The sequence below is a fragment of the Vipera ursinii genome (genome assembly GCF_947247035.1).
Source record: "Vipera ursinii genome assembly, chromosome: 1".
Taxonomy (NCBI): domain Eukaryota; kingdom Metazoa; phylum Chordata; class Lepidosauria; order Squamata; family Viperidae; genus Vipera; species Vipera ursinii.
Genome location: NC_139512.1, coordinates 239,685,798 through 239,700,791, shown reverse-complemented (window position 1 = coordinate 239,700,791; position 14,994 = coordinate 239,685,798). Strand labels below are relative to the sequence as shown.

Genomic DNA, 14,994 nt, shown 5'->3' with positions numbered 1-14,994 from the left:
TCCCATTCTTGCATGGCGCAGGGCCTCCTTTCCATGCCCCGAGGCATGGTGGCATCCCATTTTCATGCCCTGCAGTGTGGCATCCTGTTTTTGCACCCCGCAGCCGTGGTGCTAGCATAAGGGGTGTGCTTGCATGCACATGTGTGTGCACTGGCCAGACTGTCCCATGGCCCAGTGGCCAGCAGGCCACAGCCCACTACCAGGCCATGGCCCACAGGTTGGGGACCCCTGATTTAGGCTACTACATCTTGAACCAATTGAAGCTTCCAGACATTTTTCAAGTGCAGCCCCATACAAAGCGCATTGCAATACAGGTAGTCCTCGATTTATTACTGTTCATTTAGTAACCGTTTAAAGTTACAAAGGCACTGAAAAAAGTGACTTATGACCATTTTTCACAGTTATGACCTTTACAACATCACCATGATCATGGGATCAAAATTCAGATACTTGGCAACCGGTTCATATTTATGACGGTTTCAGCGTCCTGGGGTCATGTGATCACCTTCTGCAACCTGCTGTAAAGCAAAGTCAACGGAGAAGCCAGATTCACTTCACAACTGGGTTACTAATCAGCTACAGTCATTCACTTAACCACTGTGGCGAGGAAGTTCATAAAATGGGGCAAAACACACTTAACAGAATTTTTTGGCTCATAAGTCGAGGACTAGCTGTAGTCAAGATAGAGGTGCCTATGCATGAGTGACTGTGAGCAGGAATTGTTGGTCCAGGAAAGGGTATAATTGGCCCACAAGCTGCAGTTGTGTAAAAGTGCCCCTGGCCATGACTGCCATCTGCTCCTTGAGTAGGAATCGTGAGTCCAGGAGAATCCCCAAATTATTCACTGGATCTGCCTGGGCCAATGTCACCCCATCCAAGACAACAGATGGCAATTCTCCAAAACCAGATCCATTCCATTCTGCTGTATGCAGCTAATATAAGCTGCCTCTGTAAAGGTGAGGTGGGGATGAGGTGAAGGCGACATTATGATTTTTAAAAATGATTAATATGTCTTTTTTTTTAACCCTAGTTAGAGGGTAAAAAGGATGAGGATGAGCACCAGGCCAGTTAATTTGTGGTTTAGTGTATTTTGTAAACTCAACCACTGTAAATCTGTTCCTTGTGATTACAGTATAATCTATTACACTGTGTTTTGACTGTAGTCAGTTCTAGATTATTTAATAAAAAATGGATAAAAATCAAATTTAGTATACCATTGTTTTGATCCTCAAGTCTTAACCTATATCAGGTCTAAATACTGAAACTGCTCCAGAAATATTAGGTTTAGAATTAGCCAATTCCATTTAGATGAAAATAGAATAAGGTCAAAAGGGAATTAGTAAGAGAAAGATAAGGTTCACTTGACGTATGTCATGGCAAAGATTAGTCAAATGTGAAGGAACGTATACCGATAAGCTCTAGCCACTTTGGCTAACAATGAGTCATAACATAATGTATCTAACAAGCCACAAGGTCAAACAAGAATGTCACTGAGGCCATAATCCAAAGGATGCAATTTAGCACTTGCATTATGATGTCTGATGCATGTATACATACATACACCCCCACACACACACACATTATTTGCATCCAAGACATGTTATTTGCCTCCCACAGATGTTCTCTTTTCAACATCTGGAACGCTGCACTTTGCTGGTGCTTTAAAAGAGTTATTTCAAATGGTGTAGAAGTAAGTAAAATACAGGTAAAATTCTGTGAAATGAGTTTGTCTCAAAGAAGCAATTTACACAGTGGTGGGATTTAAATACCTGAACCGGTTCTCTTATTGGATGCAGGCCTGGGCCTCCGAGGCGTAGAACGGACTTCTGGAAGTGGCATCCATGCACTTCCGGTGGGCTGTTCTAAGCCTGGGAGACCTCCTCCAGGCCTCCGAGGCCTAGACTGGATTTCCAGAAGTAGTGTGCATTCAGCCAGTTCTCCAAACTCAGCAAAATTTAGCTACCGGTTCTACCAAACTGGTGAGAATCGGCTGAATCCCACCACTGAGCTTACAGTATTAACTTGATGATGTGGGTAGCCACTCTTGTACAAGTCTACTGATTTAAGTGGAAATAAGGTGGTAGCCCATAGCTTTTGGTTCCCCCTGCTAGCTAAATGTATTGAGCCATGGGCACTGCTTCATCCCAGCTAAACCAAAGAAGCAGTATTATTAGTAGGGGGATCTATAGACTGTGGCCACCACTCACGCTATGTACACATCCCAGCAGCCCATCACTATGGGCTATGGCTTAACATGCTATAGCTTTATTCTGTATAGTGCATGAGCCCACTTTATTTTATTAAAGGTGAACAATTTGACTTGGTTCAAATCCTCATTCAGTTATAAGGATGACTCCCTGATCTTTGATCAGCCACTATTTGAGAAGAGAAATTACCTACTTGTTCTGCCTGGATGACATCTTTAACTGGAACATAAAAAGGAAAAATACCACGAGAATAACAAAATCGCTTTCTCGGTCAATTAAACCAGAAGGCTTTAAATGTAACACCAAACAAATCCAGTTTTATTCAGAGCTATATTTACTTCCAATTTTATATGTCAGTCTATATACGGTAGTTATTTCCATTTTTGCCCTATGTGGTCCCAAGGAGGAATTAAAAATGGTCAAAGATAGGTGGGTCCATAACCCTTCTGAAAATGTTCAGATGTAAATCAAGCCCAATTATCATTGCATAGACTTAAATTCCCTTTCCTGGGGGTGTGAGAATGGAAAGAAGGCCTCAAAACTATTTTGGAAAGCAGCTGCTAGCTTATTGTTTGAATACAATCCTGGTCACCCCAACTGCTGGGCCACAAATATGAGGTACAGTTGCTCAGGTTATGTGCAGCTGCCCTATTGGGCTTCTCAGGAGCAAAGATGCAGGATCCAGATCCATGCTCAGATTGCTGGGGGAGGGGTGAAATCTTTCCTCCAAACTTCAATTTTGACTTTCTTCTCTGTGAAAAAGGTTACGAAACTAGTAATCATCGCCGATTTAAAACACACAAACACACATACAACAATCACCAAAGGCCCAGAATATGGAGAAAAATTCTGAAATTTTGTAGAAAAAGGATGTTCTACTGTATCACTTGGGCCAACATGTTTATCTTTTTAAAAACATCAGCATTCCTTTATCTTAAAAATGAAAACTATAATTAGGAAAACAAAACAGGCTGAACCCATTTAGCCAATTGTCAATTTTTACTTCTAAAACTTACTTCATAGATCAGTACATAAAGTTGTCTCCAACATGCACCACAACAAACATTTTAGATGCTAATACAGTACATGTTTGATTCAAACAATGCAACATGGTCTTCAAACTATATATGAGATTTAAGATTAAATAGAAGCTAATTCAGTGCCTGTGAGGCTGTCTTGTAGTTCCATTATGATTGAATCCTGCATGCCATATGCATTCTAAATGAATATGATGGAAATCTGTGCAGTTTTAAAGGATATAATTGGCATTAAATATAAACATTGCTATTTTCAGACATGGAATGTACATTTTCATGCATCATTTCTAGGGAGTGCAAATCTAAGAAAAAGGATACTTCAAATGTTCATCATGCCAGCAATCTATTCCCATCATTGCAAAGCTTAAAAGGGGCTCTGGGTACAGGCCAATTCTCTTCTGCGATGACTAAACAAGAAGATAATCCTGCATTTGTACAGGTCACTTCAATAGTTTCTTGATAGATAACATTCCAGTAGTTAAATAATCCTATTCTAAACATGGATTACACTTATTCCAAATATTACTTCTGAAGAACACAAATTTGGCTACTGACTTCAAGGAATGAAATGCTGTTAAATTAAAGCATGTGAAAAGAACCCTTTGGAGCAATCCAAAAGCCCTTCTAACTGAACTCTGCAAATTATTCAAAAGTGGTTGCTCAGAACACATGTGAGCACTTGTTAAAGCAGCTGTATCATTCTTCTTCAGAAACTGCCCTTGGTGCTCTCCAGCTTGAAGCAGCTGCTTTAATGATTTGATGTTTCCTATGGGCTCCCACCTGTTCCAAAGCATGTCCAATCCTTTATCTAATACAGCATCCTGACTTTTAAAACGGAGACTTATGGGAAAATCCCAAGCAGGAATTCAATGGCATTCATTGCCTATGTTCCTTGGGTCTCAGGAAATTCTGACTTTGAAATATTGACAGTCCTAGATTTTATGAGTCTCTTGTTTAGTTTGCAGATGTTCCCTATAAAAATTCTAGTGGAGGTTTGGATAGACAGTGCCAAGTGGGGTTAACAGCTCAAATGGAGAAACTATATGGGCCAATATTTAGAGTACCAGTAGAAGAGAAAGCCATCTGTACATAAACAGAGACAAAACCCCTATTCACTTCTATCACTGATGATGTTACTTAGTTGGTAATGAAATATCTGCAACAAAACAAACAAGCTCAGAGAGCACCAAGGACCCCAAAATATATGCAGTCTTAAACCTTTTGAGCATTTGCATTAATAAGCCCCCACTAAACATGAAGCCAAACATGTTTCAGTGTAGATGGTGCTTAGAATTCAGGATACTCCACATTTGAAGTATTTAAATGTTCTGTCGGGTTAGGACAGAATAATAGCTCTTGTTCTCCAATGCGTTTTTCAAAATAAAATAAAGAGCAGCTGGTAATACTTAACAAATACTGCTTGTACAGTGTACACAGTCTTTCGTTGCAGAAATCTTTCACTAGACGATTCTGAGGATTTACGTAGATCCGAGTGTTTTTTAATCCTATCTGGCAATCCAGTGCAGTCTTGAACCTACAGGACAGTGCAAATTTGCAGTGGAATAAGTCCTTTTTAAGAACCTTCCAACAGATTGTCTGAATACTGTAAGTTTCCAAATACTTAATATAATCCTTCCCTCCCCAAACCTCAGCTAAAGATATTTCCTGTGCTTTCATGAGATGGATCCCTGTAATTCAAACTTGTAATTCAAGGGGAAAAAAGGGCTATATATCCACACTCAAATAAATGAAGGCTTATTTTAGCAAGCAGGAATATAGACAAGTCAATAATTGAATCAGCTACTTTGCATGGCAGGCTACTGGTATTTTTGAGGGTTACTTTACATAATGGATAATAATAAGAGCCACTAGGTGCTGAGATAAAATGAGGGAAGGATGCCAAAGATTATCAAACATTTTCCCTGATAGATTTTAGCTCCTATTTAACTGAGGATAACAATCATGCTGTGGGAACCAATACTGCCCAAACTTTGAAAGATCTTTCTTGAAACCAACAGGGCAGAGCACTTTCTCAACATATATATATATATATATATTAACCATGGTGTTTCTGAAATACTTCTATCCCTGAGTCCATGTTGCCTGCTTGCTTGAAGATTATACACGAGTCACTGTTGCCAATGTTAGAGTAACCATAGGCAACTTGGTGTTTTTAGATGTTTTCAACTTCAACTCCCATCCACTCTGGAATGTAGGAATTGTCAAATATGTCTTGAGAATATCAGGTTGCTTCCCCCATGTTAAGAGAATCGAAAGAGAATCAAAATCCTTCCCAAACTCTCTTCACAGTCAGCCAAATAAAGCCTGTTTTTAAAACTCTCCCTTAAGCAAAATTACTTCCTTCCATTTTCCCCCCTGTATGTAATTGCAGCTACAACGCAACTTTAAGACATGAAGAGGGGAAAATGCACAACAGTGCCCATATTACAAAAGAACAATATCCGTAGGGTATTTCATCTACCCACACAGCAGGCACATGAGAGTCCATCAAAATGACAGGACCCGTTCCAGTCAACCAGATTGTTGTCCACTTCATGCCAAGGACATGCGTTCTACCTTGCTTTTGCAGTACATAAAGAGTAAAATATAGAAGTTGGAGTTGCAAACTCTCTTGAACCAAGCCTTATTCTCTTTTCTCCCACAGAGAGGTTTTCTTTGTTGGTTGAATTCATTCAATAGCTGAAAAAAGAAAGATAAAATTAAATAAGATTTTTGATCTTGCCAGCTGTAACTGCTGCTCCTTAAATATCTTGATCTGAGACTAAATTTTGCAGGTAAGTATATTGAGCAACAGTCAGGCCAGGTATTTATCCAGTCCATTGGCAATAGATCAAGTGTGGGACAAGGGGAGGGGAGAAATCATATTTGAAGTAGAGATTTTTTTAAAAAAATTAGAAAGTTTTAAATTACTAAGTCATAGTGAAATCTTATCAATGGTCTTGTTATCCAATCAATATATATTTTAATGGGTTAGGCATGAATAGCACATTGCTGAAACTAATAGGGCAGGCCTTTGATCCATGGCTGGACTACCAGATAGTTTTAAGGAAATAAGGATTGGGGCTCGGTCATTATATCAAAATGCACCTTCCTTATTCATTATTGCACATTAATTATGTATCTCTAACCTTAACAGCACAGGTAATAAATACATGGATATAATTGGCACCGAGGAAAAAATTGTAGGGAAGCAAAATGATAAAAGGATTTGCAACTCAAATCGTAGGATTACCGAAATGTCAGCTGACTTGAGAAACAGCCGGCCCTCAAGAGAAGAGCAACTTTATTGTATATGTTATGTATTAAGCTTTTTAGGAACACCTAAAGAGTCACCACCAGGAGGTGTTGAACTGTAACTGTTTTGGCGGGAAGCAATTTCATCGGGAAACAAGAGGTTCAATCCGATTGGTTGGCTGTGTACCTGGCCAGGTACTGGCCAGGTATATAAAGAGTGCAGGTAGCCCTATTCCCCAGTACGGTCATTTCCACCTAATAAAGAGCGGTTATGCTGTACTCATCAGCCTGGTGTCCTTCTTACTCTCCAGAACCCACTACACAACAGTATACAAGAGATACTAGATAGTCACTGGCATCTATTCATACAGGAAAGCTCTGGAAGGCCATCTATGCAGACCAGGTGAAGTGAGGTGAACCATTTATTGTCTCTTAGATATTGGGGGGAAAAAGACAGTACAGGCAACCATGATTTGGTTGACAATAAAGATGCAGCTTTAAGTTTATATGGGTATGGCCATCTTTTTGCCTACTTCTTCCCATCCTGGTTTGAGTTAATAGATTGCCATATGGAAAAGAAGAGACTTGGTGGAAAGAGGAGGGTGGCAGGACAGGCTTTCTAAAATGGTACAACGAAAGTAACCTCTCTTAGTGTCCCCTTTCTGAGAAAATGCTGCTCAGGGGTAAGAATCCATCGAAAGGAAAGAGAACAAAAGTGAATCTGGCAATGGCCCTTCACGTGTAGTATTCAGTGTGGCTGGATACCCTCACATCATAAGGTAGTTCTGCCTTTGTTGTGCAGATGGAGTATCTTAATAGTTAAGTCTGAAAACTGAAGTATTACAGTAAGCAAGGAGCCCCAAAGTACAGGCAGCTACAAGGTGGATGTTACTGAGCTATCTGGAGACTGATGTTTCTATGAAAAAGAATACCGTAATCTTCCGAGAAATGTTAAGATGTTTTGAGTTATGCAGGCTCCAAGAATACCTGCAGAAAAGTCTTATTGACCTTGGCCTCTTTTTCAGCTCTACAATACCACAACCGTAGTATGTAGTTACCAGCTGATCACAACCTAATGAGATGAAACAGTGTGACAGTACCTGTTGGGGTGATCCATTTTCCATTTAACTTGTTTGAATAAAGTTGAATAAAGTTCTTAGATGAGGACAAAATAAGCATTGATTTGTTTTGAAACACTTCCTTTCTAAAAGATTTCCTGGGCAAATCCGGACATTTATAAACCCTACTAAGCGCTGTCAGCTGCTAAGGAAATAGAAACTGTGAAATATGCCAAGGGGTTCCAATGTCAGAAAAAAACAGCCCCAAGAAAGAGAGAGAAATAGTTAGATGTTGCAGAACAGGCGATAGATGCATTAGTTTCAGCTGCTAGAGAATTATATTCTGTATATTTTAATTCTACATCAAACTAGCATAACAATTAGATAAAAATATCAGTCTACTGTTTAACAATTCTAAGAACATTTAAGAGCAATATGCCAGTCTAAACATGTCGTGTATCAACAAATGCATAGAAAAGCAGGGGAATAGAACTGAGTTGCCAAACAGAAGCAGTTGCTTATAACTGTCTTCCTCTTATTGGAAAAGTCTGTTGCACTTATTGGAAAAGTCTATTGCACTTTAGACAATCTAAATTGTCTAATTAAAGCTGACTCAGGAGAATATTCATTGATTAGGAAACATGCAAATATGCAGCACACCTTCAAAAACCAGTATTTTTTTTAAAGCAATGCCAATCTCTACTGAAAATACTAGAAAAATTACTTAAACACTAGCATTGTCTGAAAATGTATATTTAGTTAGTACCTGCTGTATTTTACTTTATTTTTTTAGAGCTGATATCACAATAGAATTACATTACTAACTCTAGTAATATTACAGACTAAGAAATGATTAAAATTAGAAAATGTGTATTTGTAAAACAAAAGCATCAATCAGTAGTACATATTTTATTTCTCTTCATTGCCCCCAAAATGGTATCATTGGACAAATGAATTTCTAAAAAGAGATTTAGCAGAACTTGCAGTAATGGTGTGTGTGCATAAATGTGGAAGCTTCATAAACAGTGGTATAGTTAAGCTGTAAACATTCTAAATAATGTTAATTACTTTATACACAAATAGATTTCCATGCCATTGATTTAGCTGGAAATTATTTCCAGACCAATAAGGGCAAGATTGCTTATCGCTACAGTAAACTTATTTTGATTTATTAGACCTAGCTGAAATAACAATACTTCACAAGCAATACTAAGGATGTGCGATATACAACTTTCCAAAAACCCGCTAGGAGCAACTCAACAGAAAGTAAATTTATCTGTTTAGGGCTGATATGCAGATTGGCATCACAATTCATGCATTCCAGTTTTTCAAAGAAGAGCGTGTTTAATATACTTCCTGCACTATCACAATGTTCCGACTGAAGGTGACCCTCTGGTTTGCAAAACATCTTTCCTTATAAATGTGCAAAGAGACACATAAAGTCATAGCCATGCACAAGTTAAACTGCAAAATATACATTTGCACAGACGTTACATTATTCCTTGTGAATACTAGCTAAGGTTTGAAGACTAGAGTTGTATAATATTGTCTTTAGCTTGGTGAACAGTTATGTCAGCCTCCCCCCTTGAGGTCTGAAGATGTACAACCTCTCAGCTGAAAACTTAAGGCCATGCTGACTTCAATAAAGTTGTTTTATAATCAGACGCCATTGCTAAGCATACTTATTTGGGACTAAGTCTACCACTTCACAGGACCTACGACTTAGTTCTATCATTACAGTAGTTTTCCAAAAGTATCTGCACCTAGATCCTTGGTCTAATTATTCCAGCTTAGATATATTAGGTACAATTTGGCCAAATTAAACACTTGGAAAGCTACTCTTTTTCCACCAGATGGGTTGTCACACTGAAACTCATGCGACATTAGGAATAGGTTCATATGTTGTTAAGCCACAACTGGTTTAACCATAGCTTGTTGAATAAACCACAATTTACTGGGTTCACATAAGCTGAGCAACAATGAAACAATCCATATTTTAATTCAACGAAATATGTGTTTTCAGTTTAAGATTCCGCATATGTATCTGGGAGTAATTCCCATTGAGTTGCCAAAAGTAATGTTTGCATAGATTTTTAAAAAGAAACTGTACAAGTGCCCATTATTCAGTAGCAAAACTATGCTCCCAATTTCAGCAATTGTTCCAAAAATCAGTGTCAGTATCTTCGCACTTAGAGTTGTTGTACAACCACTACTAGGTCACAACAGGTTGTGTAAAACGAGATTGCATAATAAAAGAGATGGTATTTCAGATGCAGTTTAAAAAAAATGCAAATTATTGTAACTTTGCATTTTTTCTACCCTGTCTAAAATTAAACAACATTAATGACATGCTTCCAAACAAATCTTTTTTAAAAAGGACTTTCTTTCATATTTTGCACAATTTTTATCAAAAAGGAAAGAATCTTTATCGTTTTGTGGGCTTATTTTCCTTATTATAAGAGGATAGTCTACTGCAGCAAAACAGAAACATTTATTGATTTAACAGTGCAAACTCACTTCATATGCAATTTATATGAGGTGAGAATTCCTTGAAAACAATTTTTCATATAAATTGCAAATGCTTGTATTTTTTACCAAAATCAGAACCATACAAGTGGTTTGTACAAATAACCAAGGAAAGGGCAAGCATGCCAAGTACAGTAACTGATTTACTTGGCTAAGGGATATGATTTTACTTGGGCTAGGGGTTTTCCCTTTGTGCATTCTTGCTATTTACTTGCTTGTCTGTACATGTCACTTTTCTATATATGCATGTAACCTATAAACCTTTTCCCCCAATTATGAGGCATAAAAACAACCTTCTAGCAATCAGTAAAATGTTTCTCTCAAAAAAAAAGTTGAGGCAGTCTTTGTTGAATGGTACTTTTTTAATACATGCTCACTCTTTGAAAATATCGGAGGGGGAAACAAAGAGGGAACATTCCTTATCTGCTTAGATGCTAAGAAATATCGAAACACAAACCGGTAGTGAGTTGCAAAGGCTTGGAAGTAATAATGGTACAGACTGCCTAATACCATGCGCCACATCCTTAATAACAACTATGTGAATGCTGAGCAGGGAGGCATAATTCTCTGCATGTGTGAAGTCTCTGATGTCTAGATGAAATGGGAAGAGGAAGAAGGTGAGAGTAAGGGAAAGATTTAAAGTCTACATTTCATGCAGGGCTATTATGTAGCAGGCCCATTTCCCTGTAGTACTTCTTCAGACATCTGAGTTGGAGTTCGGGGTTGTTAGCCTGGGATCTGTGTTGATCTCGTACCTGTAGTGATAGCCCTCCATGTGGTCTCTACAGGCGTCCCTGATGTTATACATCCACTTTTTGATCCCCTTTCGGTTCAAATATAAAACCAGGAGGAAAATGGCACCAATGAGGGCCAAGACTATCCCGAGGAAGACGTAAGAAGTCTGCAGCGGCGTCTGGTCATCGATCAGAATGGGACAGCTGAGTTCCGACAAATCGATGCTCACCAAAGAGCGCTCTTGCAACGCCCGGGGATAGGAGCACTCGAGGGACCCTTTGGCCTCCACCTGCTTGCTCTCCTTCAGCCAGTTCACCAAGTCCTCGACGTGGCAGTCGCAGACCCAGGGGTTGCTGCTGAGATTGAGGGCCAGCAAAGGGAGGCCCTGCAGCTGCTGGAGAGTGTCATTGCTCAAGGTCTTGAAACCGTTGCTGCTGAGATTGAAGCTGTGCAGCTGTCGGAGGCTCCCCAAGAACACTTGATGCAAGCTCACCAGGGAGTTGTTGTGCACGTCTAGGTGCTCCAGGCTGGGCAGGGCGGAGAACATCCTGGCTGGCAGGTAAATCAAATTGTTATCCGACAGGTCCAAGCGCTTCAAGTTGAGAAGGGTGCCCGTCTGGAGCAGCTCCGCCACCAGGAGCACAAAGCTGTTGTTGTAGAGGGAGCTGCTCAGGTCCAGTTCTTCCAGGGGGCTGCTGGTATTGCCCAGGGCCATGGGGCTGAGCCAAGTGAGTGAATTATCGCTGAGGTCCAACTGCGTTAGGTGGGGCAGCCCAGCAAAAGTCTCCGCGCCCACCCAGCTCAGCTGGTTGCCCCTCAGGTCGAGGAGGGTGAGCTCCGAGAAGGAGGCAGAGAGGAAAGAGGCAGAAGAGAGGTTACTGATGCAGTTACGGGTGAGGAAGAGGCCCTGCACGGAAGGCGGCAGCTCTGGCGGCACCTCTGTCAAGTTGTGGTTGACGCACTTCACCGTCCGGGGTGTCTCGGAGCACTCACATAGCGCAGGGCAGAGGAGAATCTGCGGTTGTGGCTGCTGAGCCCAAACCCAGCCTGAGAGGACCAGCAGGAGTAGCAGCTCCAGCCCCCCAGCTCCTGGCCTCTCCCCACTTAGCGCAGGGGATGCACAGCCCCAAAGAGAGCACCCCAGCATCACCACCTCTGGTCAGGGACTGTTCTCCTGTGCTGCTCCTTGGGCTGTCTCTCGACTCTAAAGGATCCTTGGCTCCAGCCCTCCGGAAGCTTCTTCTTGGGTCAAGCAGAAAGGCAGAGAAAGCGCAATTCCCTCCACGCAGTGCAGCCAGGCTGGGACTCCACAGCGGACTTGGAAGTGGAGGAACAGCCCTAGGGATGGACTGGTTCTCTTTCACGTCCTGCCACCCTTGAAAAAAAAAAGCAGAAAAAAAAATGGGAGGAGGCGGCGAGGAGGAGTTTGAATTAAGCTGGGATGAGGAAAAGATCATGCTTTCTTCTCAGACTCTGCCTTCCTGGATGCTGCCCGGATTCCTGCTTCTCAAGATCATTTCCCCCTTTCCCCAAGTGCCCCAACCCTTCAGTCAAACCACAAAAAACCCGGACGGCAAGAAAGAAAGAAAGAAAGAAAGAAAGAAAGAAAGAAAGAAAGAAAGAAAGAAAGAAAGAAAGAAAGAAAGAAAGAAAGAAAGAAAGAAAGAAAGAAAGAAAGAAAGAAAGAAAGAAAGAAAGAAAGAAAGAAAGAAAGAAAGAAAGAAAAGGGGGGGGGAAGAGCAGTCCTTGGACTCATCTTGATGTGTTACAGCAAGTTTTGCCAGCCGCTCAAGGGAGTCTCTCCCTTCAGCAACCTTCCCCAGTCAGGTTTAATAGCAATGTCTCATCACCCTGAGCAGCAGGGGATAATGGCCATTGTAGTCCAAATACCTGAGGTCGTCTGCTTGAGGTATGCTCGTTTATTAGATGTAATAATAATAGATCCCTTTCCCTCCCTTTCTCCCTTCGCTCAGGAGCTCCGAATGTCTATAGTGCTCCCTATTTCAATCCACTTCCCCAACAACCTGGTGAGGTAGGCTAGGTTAAGAGTGGCGTGACTGGCCAAGAGCCGCCCAGCGAGAACCTGCGTCCTCTTACCCTAACCCAGGGGTCGGCAACCTCGGCTCTTTTATGACTCGTGGACTTCAACTCCCAGAATTCCTGAGCCAGCATAGCTGGCTCAGGAATTCTGGGAGTTGAAGTCCACGAGTCATAAAAGAGCCGAGGTTGCCGACCCCTGCCCTAACCATTACGCCACGCGTTCTTTCCCCTACAACGTCTTCGGATACAAAACATTACCGGTACATCTGAATGGCTGTTACTGGATCAGACGCTGGGATTTCCACCCCTGCCGGTATCTTTTCGGAGGACTGGAAACGTAGCGTTTTGAGGCTCAAAAGGATTTGCGGTGGTGGACCGGCAAGTTATTGCCATTCCAGCCTCTCAAAAGACCAGGCTGAAAAGCGGAGCCTTCATCCCCGTCCCTCTTTTACAAATTAACAAGAGTCCTGGCTTTGTTCAGCCGGCTCCAACCCTAAGAAAGTGGCGGGAGAAAAATTGGCAAACTTTTCGCAAGGTCCCCCTCCCTTTGCCCAAACCGAAAGCCCTCGCTTTCCTCAATCGTCCCCTTTCCCCTTCCCAACTTTCCCAACAAACAGCTCCCCGCCGCACCCGAAAAACGCCTAGGTTCCGACGTTTCCGAAGCAAACCCCCCCCCTTGCTCCCATTCACCCTAGGGCAGGGGTCGGCAACCTCGGCTCTTTTATGACTCGTGGATTTCAACTCCCAGAATTCCTGAGCCAGCACAGCTGGCTCAGGAATTCTGGGAGTTGAAGTCCACGAGTCATAAAAGAGCCGAGGTTGCCGACCCCTGCCCTAGGGCTACCTCTCATGCTAGGAAGGCGAAGCCCGACAGCTCCAGGGACTGGCCTTTCCAAGGAAAGATGCGCGCGGTCGAACATCCCTCCCCGCCCCTTCAGGCGGGCGTAAAGGGGGGGCAGGGGGGGCTGATTCAACCTGGGACTTGACAGGAGACCGGACTCCTCACTCTCTTTTTTTTTTTTTTAAAAAAATTCCATTTATATCCCGCCCTTCTCCGAAGACTCAGGGCGGTTTACAAGCTTAGCAGTAGCCTTCATTCTATGTTCGCCTCCCACCAGGCTCAAGGTTGACTCAGCCTTCCATCCTTCCGAGGTACTGTAAAATGAGGAGCCAGATTGTTGGGGGCAATTAAGCTGACTTTGTAATAATGCCGCTTGGGGGTGTGTGTGTGAAAGCCCTAATAAGCAGGCATATACATAGAATGAAGGCTACTGCTAAGCTTGTAAGCCGCCCTGAGTCTTCGGAGAAGGGCGGGATATAAATGGAATTAAAATAAATAAATAAATAAATAAATAAATAAATAAATAAATAAGCCTGCTTATTAGGGCTTTCGCCCCCCGCTCCCCCCCAAGCGGCATTATTACAAAGTCGGCTTAATTGCCCCCAAACAATCTGGCTCCTCATTTTACCTACTTCGGAAGGATGGAAGGCTGAGTCAACCTTGAGCCTGGTGGGATGCGAACCTGCACTCATTTCCTGGGCCGGGAGGGCGAGGACGCTGAGGAGAGGCTTCAGCCTGAGAAGCTCAGCCAAAGAAAAAGGGGTGGCCCTTCGTCTCCCCAAAACCCCGCGCCGCGCTCGCCCAGCCCAGCCGGCATCACAGCTTACCTGTCTCTCGCCCCTGGGCTCCGGGCTCCGCCAGTCCCGTGCAAACTCTCGGGTCGAGTGAGAACTGCATGGCGCAGCCAGCAACTTTCCCTGCTTCCCCCCCCCCCCCCGCCACCCCTCCCCGCCACCTTTTCCGTCCCTCCCGGCTCGCCTAGCCCAGCCTCCGCCGCAGGAGAAGCCAATGGCAGGCGCGGCCTCCCGGAGGCAGCCCGGCTCCGCGCACCACGCCCTCCGGTGGCAGCGGGTGGGGCGCTTCTCGCCTCCCTGCCCGGTTGTCACTTTGCCCGGAAGGCGGCAGGTGGGATCGGGAAGCGCCGTGCTGGCGGGCTGTTGCGGCCGACCGACGAAAGGGATCGCGGGATAGGGGGGAAAACGCCGCCCCCACCCCACCCACCCCTCCCCAGCGGAGGCTGGGCGGAAAGCCCTCTGCACGAACTCAGAGGCGCTCGTTTCATTGTGCGCTCGTGG

General features: G+C 43.0%; 1 protein-coding gene across 2 annotated transcripts in view; it reads right to left on the bottom strand.

Annotated features, from left to right (window-relative positions):
* Positions 1-14,633, bottom strand: part of TPBG (trophoblast glycoprotein) — a 57,694-nt gene extending 43,061 nt beyond the window's left edge. Inside the window, exons 1-2 of one of the 2 annotated variants that reach the window (XR_014494205.1) lie at positions 10,839-12,764; positions 5,822-5,944 (exon numbers count right to left, since the gene is read on the bottom strand). Coding sequence is in view for 1 of the 2 variants with exons in the window: in XM_083377501.1 (XP_083233627.1) it covers positions 10,781-11,965 (1,185 nt within the window). In the remaining variant the exon portion in view is untranslated. Of the gene's footprint in view, positions 1-5,821; positions 5,945-10,128; positions 12,765-14,526 lie in introns of those variants that run through there. The other variant, XM_083377501.1, reaches the window with a different exon arrangement.
* Positions 14,634-14,994: the final 361 nt, after the last annotated feature.